The sequence below is a fragment of the Symsagittifera roscoffensis genome, chromosome 2 (assembly GCF_963678635.1).
Source record: "Symsagittifera roscoffensis chromosome 2, txSymRosc1.1, whole genome shotgun sequence".
In the NCBI taxonomy this organism is placed as follows: Eukaryota; Metazoa; Xenacoelomorpha; order Acoela; family Convolutidae; genus Symsagittifera; species Symsagittifera roscoffensis.
In genome coordinates, this window is record NC_087063.1 from 58,120,592 (window position 1) to 58,142,643 (window position 22,052).

At 36.9% G+C, this 22,052-nt stretch overlaps 1 protein-coding gene across 1 annotated transcript in view; it reads left to right on the top strand.

The window, feature by feature from the left end:
• Nucleotides 1–7,363, top strand: part of LOC134840100 (uncharacterized) — a 40,994-nt gene extending 33,631 nt beyond the window's left edge. The window contains exons 9-14 of the mRNA XM_063855792.1: nt 3,335–3,698; nt 3,933–4,074; nt 4,333–4,721; nt 5,249–5,436; nt 5,712–6,046; nt 6,975–7,363. Coding sequence (XP_063711862.1) covers nt 3,335–3,698; nt 3,933–4,074; nt 4,333–4,721; nt 5,249–5,436; nt 5,712–6,046; nt 6,975–7,185 — 1,629 coding nt within the window. The 3' untranslated portion in view covers nt 7,186–7,363. The remainder of the gene's footprint in view (nt 1–3,334; nt 3,699–3,932; nt 4,075–4,332; nt 4,722–5,248; nt 5,437–5,711; nt 6,047–6,974) is intronic.
• Nucleotides 7,364–22,052: the final 14,689 nt, after the last annotated feature.

Sequence of the window (22,052 nt, forward strand, 5' to 3'; positions counted from 1 at the left end):
TCCGTGCACCATACAAAACGTCGTAGCCTGTTACCCGATTGATCGTCGTGTTGTACACAAACTTCAAGTAGGGCAACGTCGTGTCCCACGTCCTTGGCTTTTCTGCACTATGTTTTGAAGCCTTTTGGCCATAATTGCATTCTGCCTCTCCGTCTGCTCATTCGCCTGCAATTTGTACGGGGGAGTATGAGTTTTATCAATACCAAGGAGTCGGAACATCTCCTGGATCATTTTGCCTCCAAAAATCATCAATTGATCCGTTCGCAAGACAAGGGCAGCTCCCATGCTCTACTATCTCACTCGCAAAGTAAACTGAATCTGCTGACAGCAGAGGAAGCGCTATCACATGCATCGTGAACAGATCCGTTATCACAGGCACATGCTTCGCTCTGGTGCTATTCGCCGTTGTCATTGGTCACAAGATATACATTGCAACTGTGCTGATTTTCACTCTCGGATCAAATCGAGTCTCGCCCCTCGCTCGCATCTGCTTCATTTCTGCATTCTATTATGCACTTTTGAAACACCACTGAAATTTTTTTCAATGTCAGTCCTCATCGTCGGCCACCCGAACCCTTTTCTTTTACTCAGCTACGTGTTGCCCTCCTCTCGCTTCTAATAAAAGCAGCTGGTTGAGAACTAGTGAAGAAGGTTGGGTAGAGAGCCGGCCTTCTGATACCATTTTGTGTAGAGGATTCCCCCTTCTATACTCATCTCGTTCCATCGCGACCAGTAAGCCAGTGTCTCAGATCCGTACTGTATAGCCTGCTCTTTTAGGATGATATTCATTCCCAATGACGTCATAACCCCCATTTTCAGATATTTTGGCCCAGTAGAACACTTGAGCGATAGGTGTGTCTCGTTTCTGCAGTGAGGCAACCTCAGCGGTTGTTCGTTTCCAGCGGATAGCCTCTCCGTCATCGTCGTCCACCTCGATGAGAGCGCGTACCTTCTCCAGTAGCGGTCGTTCTGATCTTCTCATAGCTTCCTTTGGCGAGGCTAGTTCGGGGTACACTTAACTGGTGTCGTCTTTTTCCTCCGTTGCTGATTTTTCTACATTCTCGTCTTCATCATCGACTATCGTAGCACTGTGTTGCATGTGAGTGGCCAACTTTCTTACATAGCTGTGATAGTGTTCTGCTCTATCTGCCTTCCTGTATCGGGCCGCATCGTGGGCAATTGTCTCGGAATCAATTTAGGAGTCCCATACCGTACCGGAACCGTAGACCATTCCGTTAGGACAAAACAAAAACGGTCGCAAATAAAATTCACAGAATATCTGTGTTCCTTCATTGATCGCAGTCTTAAGCTCATCTGGTTTTTCAGCCCGGCAACCACAAGGCTTCGATATTGTCATCAATCGCTCCTAGTTTCAGCTTCGTTGTGTTACATCCCTCGACATCCATCCCTGGTCCCTCTGCTGTCTGTAAATGGCCCTCGTAGGGCCGTACCTATGGCTTGTATTCAAGATTCTTATCCACCTTCTTTCGTGTAAGGCTAGTCGTGGCTCCAGTATTCAACAAAACCTCTACGCATGTTCCTCCCACGCAAGTAACGTCAACTAACCCCTAGGGTCCACTGTTCATCACCTGACTGACGCCAGTACATTCGTTGCGTGTTTCTGTCTCCAGCTGCACGCTAATTGCTGACTTGCACTTGTCCACTGGTGTCGGGTTAGTTGATGAATTAGTGACTTCACATGCTCATGTTCCACTATCGTCTCACTCTGTCTCTCCTCCTCTGAAGGATTGCGTAGGTCGGTCTGCTGCCTTGGGTTATCAGTTGCAAGGGCATCTGGTTCGGCTTTGTTCTGTTATTGAAAACGGCCGCTTAAATTTCCTTTCAAATCTTTCTGCCCCGGCATTCGCTAGTTTAAATGGTTCGAAATGTTGCGGGGACATTCCTTTGCAATGCGACCTGACTGACAGCACTCAAATCAACCTCCTGCATCCCAACCACTATCACACCATAGCGAGCGCCTCCAATACTGGTTATGTCGTTCAAATGCAACCTTTTTGTGGCAAGAAAATTCCTGGTTTCTGGGCTGGTTCGTTAAAATAAGCATTTTCGGTTTATGGATGTCAACCCGGGGTCACATTACCTTTCCAGGCCTTTTTGTTGGTTTTAATCAGTTTTTTTAGAAGACCGCTCAAAAACCGCTTAAATCTTGCTTGAAAAACCGTTCAAAAATCAACGCCAGAAATGAGCGGTTTTTGAGCGGTTTTTTAAGCAAGATTTGAGCTGTTTGAGCGGTCTCCAACCGCTCAAATCTTGCTGAAAAACCGCTCAAACCGCTCATATCTTGAGCGGTTTTTGAGCGGGATTTCGACCCGGGTTTGGGTTAGATTTAACCGAAATTGGAAACCTGCCCATCATGATCATTATCGTTTGCATCTGTGTTCCCATCTGATCTAATCTCTGATCAGGACTCGTCTCCAGTCTTGTCAGCTCCGCACGTACCTGCTGAGCGTCAATGACCTCTACGTGGCCTCTTATCTTCAATTTTGGTACACCTTGCAAATCTCGCACATAGTTTGGTCGTTCCTTGTTGCTCGCTCTGGAAGTTTTGTCAGACTGTTTAAAAGACTGTGCTCGTTCTACCGCCTGATCGAAACTTTCAAACTCCTCTTGTAGAAGTGTTTCCTGCAGTTCTGCATTGTATATTTCATCTATGAACTGCTCACTATTCATGTCATTCACTTGCGCACCAATGGTATTTTTGCCCCGTAAGAGTAGATAAAATCGAGTGAAACAAAAAGGATCGGAGGCCATAGCTTTCCATCCGCCTCAAGGGGTTGAAGGAGGGTTGATCGGAACAGTTAATGCAAGAAAAAGCGAGTATGAATAAAGAGATCAATCAACAAATAAAACAGCTTAGATATTAATGATTTTTTTTCGTCAAATTTTGTTGCTATCAAAAATTTTCGTTTTATAATTTTGTTATGTTCGCACTCTTTGCATACACAATTCAGTTCAATCACAAACACTCGAACGTTATAATCATGATATGGAATAGATAAGGTCACTCATATATCAGAGATATCAGACTTGTATAGGACATAATATTATCAAGGAAAAATTGCTGTTCACAAATTTGCAGCTTGTGCATCTGATTAGGACTTTTTACTGGCATTACATGTTCTGACTTTGTCTGATCACATTTATTCCAAGCACTATATTTAAAAATAATGATCAGATCTGCTCATGGTCAGTTTTCTGTCAGGCAGTCAAAATCAGTTAAAACAGAAATCGGCCACAGTTCTTTCTCACTCCGTGAAGTAGTCGAAACAAGGACATGTATTACAAATTGAAATACATGATATCTTTTTTAAAGGATGCGCCTGACTTTGAAAGCACTGTTTCCGTATCAGTGCGTTCCGATTGCATGCTCAGCGGTACTCACCCGAAAAGTTCGCCAAATGAAGTCAGTGATCAAGGCAACATGCAACCTTCAAGTGTCCTTGACGAGCTTCGAAGTCTGGAACTAAGTATTGATGAAGACGCTCCTAACTCGGATCATCGAGAAGGCGTCAACGAACAAGCTAGCACGAACCGATCCGAGAGAAGTATGTTGTCGACTACTCGAATGCAGGCGAGTCTGGAGCAGATCAAGGAGTCTGAATTGCCTATAAAAGACGAAGATTTGGAACAAATCCCAAAGACAAAAACACTGCAGGCTAATCCCATGCAGCACTCTGGTATTGTGCAGATTTATATGCAATATTTTACTCCAAAATTTTTCCAAACAGTGTTCCAATGTTAGCCAAACTGAAATAACATTTGACAAATACTTAACGAAAAAACTTTCTGCAGCTTTTCGAAATCTAATTGCGGCTTCAAATATTGTCATTCACAACTTGGGTAACAAACGCTTGGAAAATTGAACCACGTAGAAAAAAAATATCTTCATTGGTGTCTCCTGATTTTTCTAGCACAATCTCGAGCTCCGAGTAAGAGTCTGGTAACTGAAGAGGACATTGCGTGGGATAATTTGGCACTAGTCGATCGCCATCTGTGGAACAGCGCCCCTTTCTGCAGACCCTCGCATGAACAACTGAACTCCCCCGTGGACAGGTAATTTGCGGCTGGATTGATTTGTTTCATTTGGATTTGTTTCACTTGATTTGTTTCAAGTTTCATCATAGACTGAATAAAACATTGAATAAGCATTTCATCATTTACTTCTTCGCTTGCCAGTTTTCATATATTTAGCTCTTACATAATTTCAAAGAAAAAACTAGTGAAAACTAGAGTTTGATGAGCGCATAAGGCATCGAATGTAAACTAAAAACTATACTGATTAGATATATGATGCTGAATTTTCTTATTTAGAGACGAGTTGTTGTCGCTTGACGGCACCAAAAGCCGACCGAACTTCTTCAACGAACGTCCCTCCGAAGCCCGAAGCTCGCGAATATTGAATACAACTCCTAAAAAACTACTTCAACATGAAATGATAGCCTCGGGACGCAGTAGTCGTTCAAGCATCGAAGTTACCGTTAAGGCGTGGCCGAATTTTATTAAGTGGCCTTCGGATTTGGCTATTGCGTTTACGAAGCTACTCGCGCAGATAGTCGAAAACGGATCTAGTGCCGAGATCCGAAAAGCGGCTTTGCTCGGTGTTTTTTGCTCAGATGTGCTTTTCAATACAAAAAAGTACATGTACAGAGATATCGGGACGAAAAATGTGGGATTGATTGATTTGCTCTATTTTAATCACAGTAAGATTTTTTCCTAGCTTTCACATCTCGTTTTTTCAAAAAATGTTTTTCAAAAAAAACTCGAAAATTAACTGAAATTCTTCAAGATTTCCGAAGATTTGTGACGATTTTTATTTGAGACTGAAAAAAACATGAAGTTATCTCATTCGACCCTTAGTTTTCAGCGGTTGCTTTAGAGAGCCTTGCTGTTTTCTAACAAAAATGACATTGTGCTGATTTAAATTGTCCGGACAAAAACGCATTAAACTTGAATTTTACAAGGCGTTTTTCCCAAATTTGATTGACGTTATATGAAAAACTATAAGGATTTGCTTAGTATTTAGCAGACAGATTATGCAATAAAAAGCGTTTGAAAATTCAATTGTTTGTCGTTGTGTCCGGTTATTTTAAATCAACACTGTAAAAGTACATCATATTGGATGGGGAATTTTCTAAAATAGTTTTGCAGTACCGTTACCACATCATCGTTCAACTTAATAAAAACTCGCTTTGTGCTTATTACCTTGAGTTTTTTTTAAAAAAAAAAGAAAACTGTGAATGGTGCTGGATGGTTCGTTTCACTGCCCTGGAGAGTCTGATGAGGATCTACCATCGCCTGGAGTCCACTCCTAACCAGGACGGACTCCGCAACATCTGCTGGGCGGCTGTGCTGGACTCCAGCAACAGGGACCCAGACCCGCGCGTGAACGAAGCTCGGAAGCTCGGACAGACACAGGTAATAGCTTAGGTCACTCTTTAAATTCGGGCGTCTCAATTGTTGCTCGATTACTTTTTCAAGCAAAATGAACGATATTTCTGAAAAATTGAACAATAATATTTTTTTTTAATTCGTTTTCCAAAATTTTTGTTCCAATTTTTGTTCCAAAATTCATTGTTCCAAACCAATCTAAGAAATTGTCAGAGCTATGCTTATTTTGTAAAATTTTGGCACCTTAGTTTGCCATTTTTTAATCTGCACGCCTTTTTGATATAATTGTATCTTGTTTTCAGAATAAACTAGCATCAGCAACAAGTAGTCTAAGCTCAGCTAGCCAGAAAGCGAAACCAATCAAATCGACGAAAATATCAAGCAAATCGGTATCTTCGGAGTTCGACCTATTTGCTCGTATTCTAAGCACATACGTCAACCAGCAAACGCGCATAGCTAAAGTCAGCAAGCAGAAAGATGAAAATAGCAATGGAAATGACCAATTAGAAGAAACGAAGCAAGAAGAAAGGGTGAGGAAGGGGACTCTTACAACAGCCAAGCTCTCCTCGACAATAACGCCTTTGCAATCAAAGCTGCCGCCCGACAGCAAGGAACGAAATCAGAAACTATCTCTAAGGTATACCATTCTGAACTTTTGACATTTCACAATTTTATTTAGAGTTTTTCATATTTTTTGTTAACTTGGGAAGCAAATATGGGGTTTTAAATTTGGTCGAAGCATGTCTGAAGCATGAATAGGGATTGTGTCAAGGGTACGACTTGGACGTTTACTTCTCTCTAATCCCGTCGATCACCACCCACAGGGATCTTGTTTTATAGTTAATTCTTTACACCTATTTTCATCGTAATTCAACTAATCTCTCCCTAGACGGTATTTTTTCACAGTGACGTTATCTACTGACTCGATTCGGATAAAAAGATTTGATTTCCTCAAAAAAGTTCCTTTTATATACCTATTTTGTGTTTTTGTTGTACAATTCTGGGCTTAACATTTAGTAAAATCTGAACTAAAACAATAGAGAAGAGATGAAAGGTCAAGTGTTCTTCTTTCTCTATTTTTAGGCATATTCTTGTTGGTATAATATTAAATTTCTTCTTTTGTGGAAACCCTATAAATGGGGATAATCAGTGAAGGACAAAGCAGCTTTACGAAACAGAGTGTTGGAAAAACGTCAATCAGTTGAACTAAAATGTCAACGAAAGACGAACCGATACCCTCAAGCTATTTTTCTCTGACTTAGGTCAGGGTTTGGATTGTATTTTAGGAATGAAATTCAGTTGCAAGTTCAACGTAAGACGAACCGATACCCTCAAGCTATTGTTCTATGACTTAGGTCAGGGTTTGGATTGTATTTTAGGGATGAAATTCAGTTGCAAGTTCAACGAAAGACGAACCGATACCCTCAAGCTATTGTTCTATGACTTAGGTCAGGGTTTGGATTGTATTTTAGGGATGAAATTCAGTTGCAAGTTCAACGAAAGACGAACCGATACCCTCAAGCTATTGTTCTATGACTTAGGTCAGGGTTTGGATTGTATTTTAGGGATGAAATTCAGTTGCACTCTCATTTGTGTGAGAAACCAGTGGGCGTGACAGAGAGGAACAGAGTGGGGCTCAGCCGGATAGTAGAGGACCAGTGGAGGAAGAGTCTGCATGTTGAGGGTCCAGACGCCAATGTATCCGACTCTCTCGTCTCCACTCCAGAGCCCACGCCAAAAACTAAACCACTTCAAGAGACTTCGAATAAAGACTGAGCACTTTGTTGACATTTTATTTTGGCTCTTTTTTGGGGAAAAAAGAACACTTAATTGAATCATAACACTTAATTATTTTGCGCTATAACACATTATCATATTTGGAGTTGCGCTCCAAAATTCAAGTCATCCATCGGTATTTAGAACCTAATTGATTTGGAGAACAACTTCATGCTTTTCTCGAATTCAATTTCATCGAAATTGTTGGGTGATAGCCCACCATTTTGACCACGCTTCAAGTCGATGTTGAATGACATTTAATTCTGTGACTCTATTAGGCAGCATAGTATCCCCTGGACAGGTCAAAAATTGAGACATTAATTACAGAGTTGAATAAAACAGCAAAGATTCCTGTATTTTGGGTCGCGGTCTATCATTCGCATTTCACCCAAAATCGATCAAGATTCATGTGTCAACTTTTGACAAAAAAAAACTTTCGTGGAAAACAACCGCTACTAAATATTACTTAAAAACAAAGCTGGAATAATTCTCGAACGCTTGATTTTACTGGTTTAACCCGGGTTGATCTATGCGACTTAAGTCGCGACAATCGCGACTCAAAAACAGGTACGTCACCATCTGTGGCATCCGAATGTCTTTTCTCACATCGAAAGATTAGAAATCCAACTTAGGGTTACCTACAGTTTGAAAATATTACGAAAAAAAAAATTTAACAAGACTGCTCGTATCAGGGCAAACCAGTGAATGTTCCGACTGCCTTTTAAGGTCTATAGAGCAGTACTGACATGAAAAATTATATGTAATATAAAACAAAATGATTTTTTTTATTTGAGATTTTTTGTGAAAATCACCCCCCCTCCCCCCCCCCCCCCCCACACACACACACACACACACACACGCCATATAAAGTACAAAGTGATAGATTTCGCTCCTAGTAACAAATCAATTAGGGCAAATAAGCTTGCTTCAATCAATATGGAACACTTTCTTAGACTGATTAAATCTCCGCTTAAGCGTTAAGAGCGCGAAGTATATCGCGCGTAAATTGACCCAAATGGCCAAATGGGCCATAATTGAACCACGATAACTTCGCGAAAAATGATCACACGCAGGTAAAATATCTTTTCAATGTTAGGCCTAGGACAATAATCTTTTTTTGAAGGCAGTAGAAAAAAACATCCGTCAAAAATGGCCAGTTAAAAATTGGAAATTCGTCTGATGAAAAAAAAATCACCCGAGCACAAATGTTCCGTTACTTTCGAAAGTCGGAACAATAATTCATATTAACATGACTGCTCGTATATCAGGGCAAAACTTTTAACGTTCCGACTGACCCTGAATTCCATGTGAAATTAATTCAACCTATTCTTCAATGGGGTGTAAAAGTTTTTTGTCAAAAACTATGATTTCGATTGGCGAAAATTGACTGAATAAAAAAAACGAGCATAAATTTTTCTTTCATCGAAAGTCGGAACAATTAGACCATATAGCAGCTAAATAAATGATATAAATGATATACACAAGTAATTTGATACGGAAAGCTTACGTAATTCAACCCATTCTAATGAATACTTACGCTCGCCTTCCCCTTTGTTCTTAGAAATTTTAATAACCAACTTCTTCCGTATTTTCTACACCTAATTTGTACTTCACACTGAATCACTTGATTTGAAAACTTCTGAACATTTTACTTTGTTTTAAACTCTGAAACCAAAAATGGGCCACCCAGGAATGGAATATAAGGTTTGTCGTATCGCGTCGGCACCACTCAAGGCCAATTTAGAGATATAATGATTTTGATGTTGTCAGTATAAGAAAAAATGTTGAATTATTTTTCAGCCCTTCCGTGCTTTAATATCATATGATGTCAGGTTGTCGTAATTGTTTTTCAATGGAAATGATCCAAAAAACATCAGTGAAATCAGCTAACAATTTTTCGATGTTTGCTCGTCAAAACAAATGAAAATTTTGTTTTTAGATTCAAAATCAGCCAGACGGAATAATAAGTTCGCATTAAAAGATTGAATTCTGTGAACTGTGGTCAGTTAGCCAGCTAAAATCAACAAGACTGCTCGTATCAGGGTGAAGCCCTGAATTCTCTGACTGTCTTTTAATGCCTGTATCAGGGCGAAACAGTAAAAACATGAAAAAATGTAAATTTGATAAAACAAATTGAAACTTTTTTTAAAAACAAAATTTGAGATTTTTTCTGAAAATCACCCCCAGATGCCATATAGAGTACAAAGTGAAAATTTCGCTCCGAGTATCAAATCAATTATGATAGATAAGCTTCCCTCAACAAATTTGGAAAGACTTCTAAGACAAATTAAATCTCCGCTTGCGCGTTAATAGCTCGAAATATATCGCCCATTAATTGTCCCAAATTGGGCAAAATGGCAATATTTAAATCCCCATAATTTTACAAAAATGATCACAGGTAAATTGATTTTGTCAAATTTAAGCTGAGAAAAACAATACTATTGGAATGATATTAAAAAATTCCGCCAAAAATGGCTAGTTCATAAGTCGGAATTTGTCTGAAGAAAAAAAGACCCCGAGCACAAAGATTTCGTTATTTTTGTTAAGAAAGTAACGGAATATTTGTGCTCGGGTTTTTTTTTCTTCAGACAAAAATTGTCAAAAAGATTTCACCTGTTTTTATTTTTTTTATAGTTATAAGCGCTAAAAGATTGTCATTTTTTGTCAATTTGGGACAACTAAAGCGCGATATATTTCACGTTATGAACACATAAGCTTAGATTTAAATCATCTTGGAAATCGTTCCAAATTGGTTGAAGTAGGTAACTTGCAAAAATTGATTTGTAACTAGAAGCGAAATTTATCAATTTATACTTTATATGGCGTGTGGAGGGAGGTTTTCTTTACAAAAATCATTATTTTTTTTCTAAAAAAAAATCATTTTTTGTTATCATTTTCAATTTTTTCATGTTACTACTGCTCCTTAGACCTTAAAAGGCATTCGGAACATTCAAGGCTTCGCCCTGATACGAGCAGTCTTATTTTATTTCTATAAGAACGCCAAGTTAGGTCAACTTTTGTTTTCGTTTTTACTGAAAGTTATCGAATGTTTGTTCTTACAGATTAATTTTAAAAGTATATCAAAAAGGTTTTATTAGAGCAATAGACAAAAATAAGCCCACACCTATATACAGATCGAAGTGCGGTCTGTAAGTAGACAACCGCGTATTTGTCAGTAAGAAGACAGTTACTATGTTACCAACCAGAGTCGAAATAAAAAGCAACCGTACGAAACAATAAGTTCCAAATTTTCAATTTCATATGTTAGTTTACTTAACTCATATTGGTTTGCGCTCTTCTTGGTTAATGCAGTTTTTTTCTTACCGACGAGTATGAATACATGGTTTTATACTTACTGCTAGACATTTTTACAGGACTACATCAGCCAAAGAGCATGCAGATTACTTCATAAGAAAGTTTTAGTTGAAAAATTTTGATCTGCTTAAGGAAAACCTTAATCCTAATAGTCAGGAAAAAAAAACAAAACGCGCAGAAAGTATATAAGTTTTTATTGATAGACCGCAAAAATGAGTACAGGACGTTTGCGAGTAATAAGGAAACGCGTCTGCTCTAAAAATAAACGCATTTAAGCGGGTACCCGTACCAAACGGAAGCTGTTTTTCTAGATAGTCTAGTTTTTTTCGTATTTTCCGTGCAGAAGTGATCTATTTCTTCTCTTGTTTAGAAACAAACAGTTTCTAGAAAAAAATAACCAGAAATCAGTTAACTGCTCAACCGCAAGGAGATAAACATACTTCGAGTATACACAATAGCAGTAGCGAATACAATGCAAACTTACACTTGATATAACATTGTTATTCTCCTAAAACTTGTACAACCGATCAAGGGCTGTAGCCTCGTGGAAAGAGCAGGTATATAGCAATCAGAGGGGCGCGGGTTCGAGCCCCACCAGGAGACTTTTTTCTTGCTAGAAAAGGCCTAGATTCAGCTAATTTCTGATCAGAATTAGGATAAGAAATAAAATATTTAAAGAAAATCCATGCTTTATTTAAACATTTCAAAAAAAATTTCTGACCAGAAATTAGATTAGATACAAAGTATTTCAGGTCAGAAATAAAGAATTTTCTCGGTACGGGTAATGGAGAAAATATGCAGTATCTGTACCAAATTTTTAAATGAAAGTCAACCCTGACCAGCGCTAAACCTTACATTTTCAGTCCTTCAAAAGACCTGCGGCGTGTCTGTTTTAAAGCTGGACAGACCTGATGCAGATTTGCGTCAGATATGCTAACTGATTTTCGCACAAGTTTGGACAGTTCTCACTCAGGTTTGTGCAGATCTGCAACAGCTCTTGTCAGATCTGACTCACCCCTGACTCACCAATGCTGCAAATTTCAAACCATTTTATGTGAAGCACAAATTAAATTGCTTTTTTTGTCAAACTTGTCCTTGCACGAGCACAAGACGACGATCGATCACAAAATAAAGATACATTCAACAAAATATAAACATTCAGCAATCATAACGAATCATCATTGACCTCATTTTAAGCATACAAAACCTATCATACAATTTGATTCTCGAGGTCAGATAGATGAGGTAAAGTACTCGAAGGGAAGTGATCTGTAGAGACTAAGTGTAATGGGATAGTTACGATTATCTAGAGGGGTGATTCATTTATCTGGAATAACTGTAAGTTAAATTGCAAGTGAGCAATGGTTTTGATAACTTACGGACCCATTCCTTTTCATAAACTATGAGATTATATTCTGGACACTCAGAATTTTCAGCTCTTAGACTTATATTGATCTTAGCTTAATGTTAATTGCAAATTTCAGCATTCACGACTGCAAACAGTACATCCTATAGACCAGTGACAAAAAAGGGGCAAGCAGCAAAGTACAGAAAAGATTAGTTGCCACCAATTTAACCACTCGATTTGTAGATAGTATTGAATCTCGGCCGCCCCGTTGAATTTAGTACCCAGGGACCATTTTTCAGTAAGAGAGATGTTTCTTTAAGTAAGAGAGAGAACGGGCCTGGAGAAGCTAGCCCCTAAATCTACAGGAGGCAAAATTTTCTGTGCGACTCACACAGGAAATTCCTATCATTGGCAGCTGATTACAAACAATGGTAAAATAGAACACCAGTTTACTAACACCGTTCATTCATTTTTTACTTTGATCTGGCCTATGAATCAAACGTAATACATCAACTTTTCTGAAGTCGTCTGATGAAGTTACTTTCATCAGAGTACTTCGATTAACAAATAAATGTAGAATCACCGAATATTTGACTAAAACTGACGTTATTTTTTTTGTATCCTTGACAATAATAGCGCGAAAAGTCAAGCCTGTTCAGTTTTCCCTGTAGTGAGGCTTATTAAAAACAAAAACTCAGCTAAGCTATAACGATGCTTCAAATTGTCATCGGAAATACAGAAAATACAGACTACTAAATTGAAAACGTTTAATGAAGCAACGTTTAAGGTTAGCAATTTTTCTGTTTTTGGAAAATTTGCCGAGTGTTTTTGATACTTCTTTGAAACAGTCAATTCTTAGAAATGCTACCAAAAACTTTTTGAAAAAATCAGAAAAATAATTTCAAGTTTTAGTTCCAAGGTAAGCGATAACAATTCTCATTTGAATAATTGTTATAATATAAATTAAAGATTGTTGTTTTACTCATGACTGAAGGTTTCATTTGATTGCTTAATAGCTTTCTAATTTTGTGGCGACGTTTTTGGGAGCATGTTAAGGCCTTCTCGTGTTGGTCCTGTTTTTGATCAGCAAATATGCTAGTCTAGCTCACTCTACATTAAAAATACATAAATACTGGATAATTTTGCTCCATGTTTGTGTTCACAGTTTTGCGAGCAAAAAATCCGACAAAAATCATTTCTCGATCTGCTCAAATCAAGTCTCGACCGTGCTCGAGGTACGTTTTGACCTTGCTCGAGGTATGTTTTGACCGTTCTCGAGGTATATTTCAACCGTGATCGAGGTATGTTTCAAGCGTGCTCGAGGTATGTTTCGACCGTGCTCGAGGTATATTTCGACCGTGCTCGAGGCATGTTTCGATCGTGCTCGAGGTATGTTTCAACCGTGCTCGAGGTATGTTTCGACTGTGCTCGAAGTACGTTTTGACCGTGCTCCAGGTATATTTTGACCGCGCTCCAGGTATGTTTCGACCGTGCTCCAGGTATGTTTCGACCGTGGTCGGTAGGTATGTTTCAACCGTATTTGACGTATATTTCGAATATGTACTCACCCAAACCCCTGTCTTGACTGTTCTTTTTCGATCGAGCACCGACATCTGCTCGACTCTGAAAGTCAAAACAAAAAGTGGGCACGTCTACCCGGGATGTTCTCATCATATCGGACTGACATCGCTGAGCTAACTATTCAGCAGTAATTTGAAACGTATGGCTGTTGCTTAGATCAGGCGTAGACAATTCTGAGCCATTCTTGGATTATTTATGGGTCAAAAGATTTATAATTGGCTATTCTCCCGGGATGACCGAAATTTCTTATCCTCTAATTTCCATATATGAGAAACTTCTTTTCATACAATTCCATACAATGCCATACGTACAGAATATTGTATGAAATCTCTATGATAAACATTTTTCCATAAATGGAAATTGTTTGATAGGTGTTTTTCCATAAACCAAAAAGTTTGATTTTTTCTTTCTAAATTTATTTCTGAAAGTTTTTCGGTTGTGTTTGCATTTTTTAAGGGTGAATATTTTAAATTTTTGAATTTTCAAATTATCAGACATTGATCAAGGCATATATAAACACCCCATACAAAGGAAATATGAATTTTCAGCGTTTTTGAAGAAAAAAAATTAAGTCAAAAGAAAATAAAAGCCAATATTATCGTAACCAGGACTACGTTATGCACACAAAAAATTAAATTTTGCATGCAAAAAATTTTTTTTCGAAAAATGTTTGTTTGCGTACGAAATTCTATTTTCGGTTGAAAAAAAAACAAAAAAAATTTTGGGCCAGTTTCAAAATTTTTTTGTGTCGACATCAAAAAAATGCCAGTCATACAATTTCCATATATGGGAATTGTATGATAAGCATTTTTTTCAAAAAATGAAAACCTCGGTTTTTTTCACCAGACTGTTTTATTAGAATCAATTAGAAATTGTATGAAAATTGTATGACAAGCATTTTTCCGCACACTTGATGTATGGAATTGTCTTATTAAGCATTTTCGGTGTATGGAGGTCAACCCGGGCTGCGTAAAACTAGAAAGTTTTCATTTAGAAATTTCACTGAGCCTTGTCGCATGTACCTTGTGATTCATTTTGGTTTCATTTTCGCTTCGCCTATCGTGATAATTTGCGTTTATTATATATGTTCACCCAGTTTGGAATAAAAAGTTTTACTTTCATTTTGCATCACACCGCGAGGGTTTAACCAAAAAGATCAAAGTTCCCTAGACTGAACAGGTGTTTAAGTACCCTATCCCCCACCTCCTCTAGCACTTACTAAAGATTGGCCGCCATTATAAAGAAACTTCCAGCTGCTAAGAATGCGATAATATGCGCCTGGTAGCGAATCAACTGCTCGACTCAAGAATCTATTCTAAGTGTTTTTTTTTTTCGCATTTCAGTTCTGGCAAAAGTAACGGTGATTAGTATACTCTCTGCTCCTAAAACTGCAGCCAGTACTCATGCTTTTAAAAATTATTCGTGCATGGAGATTAGATCGGTATCACAGCTCTGATTGGGATTTTTAGGTGCTTGCTTTAGGTGATTGGGATTTTTAGGATTCATGCTGCCCCGGAGTTCCATGGATAATAATCGACAATAATGGAAAATTGTTGTCTAAATGTTGTCATTAGAATCCATTGTTGCAAATTTAGACCACTAAATCGATTGTCATTGTAATCGATTATTTTCGTAGAAACACAATCCGTTAAAATCCATTATAAAGGATAATAACGGATTATAATCTTTACAATTTTTTGCAAAAATTATTCTGCGTTTTCTTGCAACGTTTCTGCGTTACTCACGGCCAACTCTCAATCTAAACCCACTCAAATTAATCCCCCTTCCTTACTTTGCCCCCAATCCGCATTTGAAACCCCCCCCCCCTCACACCCGCATTTAAACAAAGCCCCTACTTTTATCCCTACGCCCACCCCCATGTTTACTAAAATTTACTCCTAACCCCACCCAAGTTACAATTAACCTCCCCCCACTCACATCCCCTCTTTTTATACCCCGCCCATGTTCACTAAAGGGGGGGGGGGGGTTAAACTAAGATAGGGGGGAACTGAGGAGGGGTAAACTGGGTTGGGGGAGGGGAGGGGAGAAAACTTAAATACATAAAATCTTATGTGAAATGTAAAAGTTTATGAAACGTAATACTTAGCAACTGCACGAAACAGGAAATGAGATAACTTTGAAAAATTTTTGCAAAATTCATAAATTATTCTCAAAAACTACATTATAATTGATCATAATCGATCATAATGGAATATATTGATTGAAAAAATTTTATAGTTACAATCTATTTCTAATGGACTATAATCAATTTAAATGAATTATATTGATATAAAAATACTAGGATTATAATCCATTTTTAAAGGATTATAATCGATTCATTTTGAAATTTAATAGATACTGATTATTATCTGTGGAACTCCAGTGCGGGGCTTCTTGCATTCAAAGTTCAGAGAAAAAATGTGCAAAAACGTTCGTTTGTTATGAACAAACCAGTTGGTCTGAACAAAAAAAACGCAAGTAACGAAAAAAAAAATAGATTAGCATATACGTATTCAAAAGATCTTAGATGAAATAATTATTCATTAATTTCGTTAATTTTTTATCAGTCAAGCCCAGGGGTGGATCTAGGATTTTCTCGAGGGGGCGGATTTTCAGAAAACTTTCAAAAATTTGTCAACCTTTTTTAGGTCGACCATATGGATTTTCCTACCTCTCCCAAAGGACTACAAAGACCCTGTTTTAGCCACAAATTCTGCGTTGCAGGCAAATTTTTAAAAAACCGGCCAAAAAAAGGCGCGCACTCCCCCCTGAAAATTAGTTTAAAATTGCTCCGAAGGCGCCTGTAGAACAATTTCAGGGTCCGTTACCAAAAATGGATCTCTCAAAATAGTGCGAAGGGGGACGCTTTGGGTCGGTAGGTAGTCGAATCCCTTAGGGAGGGAACCGTCCACCCCCCCTAAATCCACCCCTGGTTAAGCCTATTTAGGGCGGTTTGAGACGGAAACAATTTGTTTGTCTAACTCATCAAACGTAGAAGACAAGTATTTTGCAGAAATTTGTATATGTTAGTGACTGATCTTAAATCCAAGTGACCGATCGTATGAAAAAGCAACAGTGCTCAGTTTCCTGCTCGTAGCCAAATTTTTTGCGCAAAAATGAAAAAAAAAACAAATTAGTTCAACATCCTCGCCAGTAACATAAATATGCTTCTTTTACCTTTACTTAAGTGGGAAGCATGCAACATCAAGCTTCATGAATCAGGTACAAAAAGTTCTCAATCGCTGAAAACTGCTTAAGGACGTATCAATTAACGGCAAAAAGAGTTTCCAAGCATCATTCATTTAAAGTGAGTGCTGCCAGGGTTGTACTCACAGCGAAAATTAGCGCTGATCAGTATTAACTAATTGGCATTCGTGAATCAGGTTCAGATCAGTGACATTTTCAAGCTGATCATGTCTGATTTAGTGCTGATTCACTGCTGAGAATAACACTCAAACTATCATTTCAAAAACACTGTAAAAACTGAAAATTACTGATTCAATGCTGAAAGTACAAATTTTCTAAGAGTGCCTTCGGCGCCAATATAAACTAGTTTTGAGGGGAGCCGCCTTCCGAAAAACCGCATTTTGCTCAAAATTTTCCAAGGGTGCCCAAAAACAGCATTATTGACCTGTTTTCAAATATCTGCCTACGGCGCAACTGTTTTTTTTTCTGTCATAATTGGGTTTTTACAGCGTTTTCAAACATTTGACTACGGCGCAACCGTTTTTTTTGTCAAAATTGAGTTTATTAAACATATATATATATATATATATAACACAAAAATATAGAGCACAGGTACAAAAATTTCTCAGTTGCTGAAGACTGCTTAAGGAACTATCAAAAAATGGCTGCAAAATAAAATACCAAGCAACAATAGTTTCAATTGAGTGCTACCATGGTTGTACTCACAGCAAAAATTAGCGCTGAATTAGTGCCGACTAATTGGCATTGATGAATCAGACTCAGATCATTCAGATCATCTGTTTTAGTGCTGAATTATTGCTGAGAATAACACTCAAATAGTGAAAGAGTTAGCAATTCAAAAACACTGGAAAAACTTACTGATTCCCTGCTGATTCAATGCTTTAAAACAGCAAAAAACTCAGGATTTAATTGTTCGTTTGATTTTTAATTTTTCTTAAGAAAAAGCCTCATCAGAGTGTTGCATTGAGCAACAAGTATTCCAAAAAGGTTGCTTACCGAAAACAATAAAATTCCATGGAACCCCATCGAGGTGCTCTCCCGTTGAGAAAGGGTAAGTTTAGGAATTTTTTTTAAAGATACGTTGTTAGTTCAGTTTTTTGCAACATTAAAAAGTTCAAACATTTTTGGAAAAAATTTTTTGAAAAAATTGCCTCCTTATTTTAATGACTCTTAAATTTTCGTCGTTTTTCTCAAACATTTTCATGATGTATTATTATTTGCATAATTTGTACCCGAGTTGGCGTCCTTGCTAGAAAAAATGCCTGTCATATAATTTTATATATGGTTTCTATGGAATAAATGTTATACATAGTACTTTCATAGACAGAAACGTAAGACACGCTAGTTTTTTTTAAATCAAAAGTTATCTTAATTTGGTTTAAAACTCTGAAAAATCAAATATTTGGCAGTTTTGCTTAATTGAGAGCAACTTTGGTAGTAAAGAAAACGTTGTGTGAACAAATAAAACGCCCATCATACATTTTCCTAAATGAAAACTGTTTGATATGCAATTTTTATGAAAAAAAAACAAATTTGAGGTATTTTTTTTGTCCCTTTTTGGTCGCAAATTTGCGTCTATGCTTAAATATAATTTTACGAATGAACATTTTGCTTTTTGACTAAAGCAAAATTTGACTTTTTGACTTGTAAAATTTGACTTTTTTTGTCTATATCGTAGTCCAAGTTGAGTTTTTTAACCAAAAATAACAAAAATCCCACGCAAACTTTTTTTTGTTTTTATATGCTCTAAGATAAACATAAATTTGTTAAAAAAATAGAGGCATCGTTTCCCAACTACCAAAATTTAAAATAAGTTTTTTTTAACCATATACAAGGGTTTTGTTTTTGGTGTACAATTCTGTGAGGAATTGATAATATTAACTTACATGGCTAATATCACCACCAAATGCAGTTTAACTGCGTGGTAATTGCCAGTTAAATTCTGGGTTGTATTGTTACAAAAAATCCTTGGTTAGTGTGTTTTGGATGAAACACAACATTTCAAAACTATTTTTTTTGAGGTTTTATTTCTTGAGGTTTCAAATAAAAACGAAAATTACATTCTCCTTTGTTCCATGTGTCTTCATTTTTGAAAAAAAAATTATCACACAATTTCATAGTGTAGAAAAAATGCTTTTTCATACATTTCCATGGTACAAAAATTTGCTTTTGCTTTTTTTTATAAAGTTTTTGTGATAAAATCATGGCAAAAATATTCTTGTTTGATTCCGAAATGTTCCAAAAACGCTTGTTATAAAAATTCATAGCTTGACAAAAAGGCTTATTATGCTATTTTCATACTATTTTTTTGTCTATAAAAAACATTATGAGCACAATGAGAAATTGTATGGCAGGCATTTTTTGTCAAACTGCGGGGCGTGAAAAACGTCTTCCATCATAGCACCATTTATGTTGCGGCGTATGATTTGCATATCCTATCAACAAATTGTTTAAGGATGAGAAATCGTTTTATGACTAATTTAATCCGCCAAAAAGTGTTTTGAGGGTTTTCACAACAAATCTATGTGCTACGCATGATTGGTCATTTTCGTTTTATCGTTGCGCATTATTTTCTATGATAGGCAACCCGGGCGGGTAGTTGCGAATAAATTTCAGCGGTGATGATCTAAATAAGTACAATTTGGTAAAGTAAAGATTTCATTTAAGCAAGGTTTTGTTCGACTCGTAAGCAGGAATGGTAATTCAGCCGAAAGGTCGAAAACTACCGGAAATAAACCAAATTGTGCCGCAAAAAGGGTTTTTATCAAAACTTAAAAACTAGCTGTAATGTTTGTTTTAAATTAGTCTGTTGGCTTTAAAACAAACACTACAGCTAGTTTTTAAGTTTTGATAAAAACCAGTTTTTTGGCACAATTTGGTGTTAATTACGAGGTCAAACTGTGCATTTTGTTCATTGTAAGCGGATTACGCAAAAAGGACTCTTCCTTTGTTCTTCTTTTGTTCTTTACTTTTCTTTGATTGTTCCGACAAAATTTTAACATGTTTAAAGACTTGTCTCTGGAATCCAGGATTATACAGACACAAAATTGTGCGCCTACCCAGTGCACAGTTTGGCCTCGTAAGGTATTTCCGGTGTTTTTCGCCATTTCGGCTGAGCCGAAAACTACTATTTAGTTCAGTTCTGGGTTGATTTTGGCTGATAAATGGTTCGTATGTGTTGATTTTGGTTCAAAAATTTTCTAAATGATTCCTATTGTGGTGTAGGTTATGAGTACTGCTGTTCGAAAACATGCTTGTTTTGAAAATTCTGAACTCGGCAACAGAAAATTTTTTAGTTTTCTGTTCTTATTGCTCAAAATCTTTCAAGTGTTTTAAAACTAACCATAGTACTTCAGCTTATTTCTTCCGCAACTGGGACCCGCATTGAGGACTCGTTTGCCCTGGACATGGTGGCTTCAGCTTATTTCTCTTTAGAGCTGTGTTACCTATCTCGTCCACCATTTTTTAGAAAAAGCTACAAGGAGATTATTTCCTTCTGTATCCACCCTCTCTGCAGGTTATGCAACTCATGCATAAAACATGAAAAGAGAAAAACCAAAAAAATTATGGCGTGCTCTGACAATTTATATACTTAGTGTGAAGAAGCAGACTACAGGGGCGAAAAGTACTATGTAATTCCAACTGAGAAACTTGACGGAGAAAATAAATCACGCCACCCCATACTGTAAAGCTAATTTTGTTATCATCATGTATCAAATTTTAGTTTATGTTGATTTAGCAACTTTCGTATTTACTTCAAAGTTCAAATATAAACTAAAACAAGACTGCTCGTATCAGAGCGAAGCCTTGAATGTTCCGACTGCCCTGTAAGGTTTATGGAGCAGTAATAACATTAAAAACTTTAATGAAATAAAACAAAATGAAAATTTTTTTTTCTAAAATTTAAATTTTTGTATGAAAATCGTCCCCCCACACGCCATATAAAGTACAAAGGGATAGATTTCGCTCCTTGTAACAAATCAATTATGACAAGCAAGCTTCTTTTAACCAATTTGGAACGATTTATAAGACGGATTAACTCTCCCCTAACGCGTTAATAGCGCGAAATATATCGCGCGTTAATTGTCCCAAATTGGTCAAAATTGGACAGTCTTTAAACCCCCTTAACTTTACAAAAAATGTTCACAGGTAAAATATCTTTTCAAATATGAGCTCAGGACAACAATACCTTTCGAATGATATAAAAAAATTCCGTCAAAAATTCTAGTTAAAAAGTCGAAATTTGTCTGAAGAAAAAAAAAACCCACCCCAAGCACAAATATTCCGTTACTTTCGTATCGAAAGTCGGAACCATAATTGCAAAAGGTTTTCTAACTCAAGAGACATATACTGACATTTCAAGGGTTTTTAGGGTTTTTTTCTTATTGTTGTTCACAATTTTTGAGCTATTCAAATATCGACTCCGCAAAGTTCAAGCAAAAAATTGAGTCATTATTTTCCCAGCAGCAAAAAATGAAGAACTGACTTTAAATGGTTTACTTGAAGAAAGGAATACATATTATTAAATAGTCCAAAAACGATCATCAACGATCTACTACTTCGTTATTTGGAATTTCAAATTACAAATAATTGAAAAATGGACTTTTAATGATACCATATTTTGGCATATGTTAATGATTGGCAGGTGGTTTTTTGTTCAAAAAATATGTAAACCCCTATAAAAAAACTAACCCGCTATTATAAGACCGTTTGCAATTAACAATCAATCAATAATCAAAGACCGATTAGCTAGCCTCAATTCATTTTGGAACAATTTTTTATGCGGGATAATTCGCCACGCATAAATAATTCGCGTTACGCTGTCAGCGGTTGCAAAAAACTCTACAAAGCGCGCATAAATCCAGAACATGGCCATTTTGGCAATTTTTGAACCACCAGAATTTCAAACAAAATAAAGGGAGGTAAAAAAATCTTTTTAAATTTGAACTCAGGAAGTTTGAAATCGGCGAAAAGTGACTGAATATAAAAAAACCACAGCGAGCATAAATATTCCGTTTTCTTCGAAAGTCGGAACATCAAGCCTGCTCGTATATCGGGGCAAAGCCTTAAGCGTTCGGAATGTCCTTTTAGTTCATATCGTATCGAATAATTTTTGGGAAAAGAAAATCATGAAAACTATTATATTTTGGACAACATCAAAATGTGAAATTTTGAGTCGTAAGAAATTAAAGCGACCGATTTGCTAGCCTCAATCAATTTTGAACAATTTTGTTGTGTGGGGTATATTGCCACGCATAAATAAATTGCCTCACGCTCTCAGCATTATTAATAAAATCTTCAAAGCGCGCATAACTCAGCCCAAAACATAGCCAGTTCGGCAACCTTTAAACCCCCATAATTTTACAAAAAACGATCAGAGGTGAAATATTTTTTTCAAATTTAAGCTCAGGAGAAC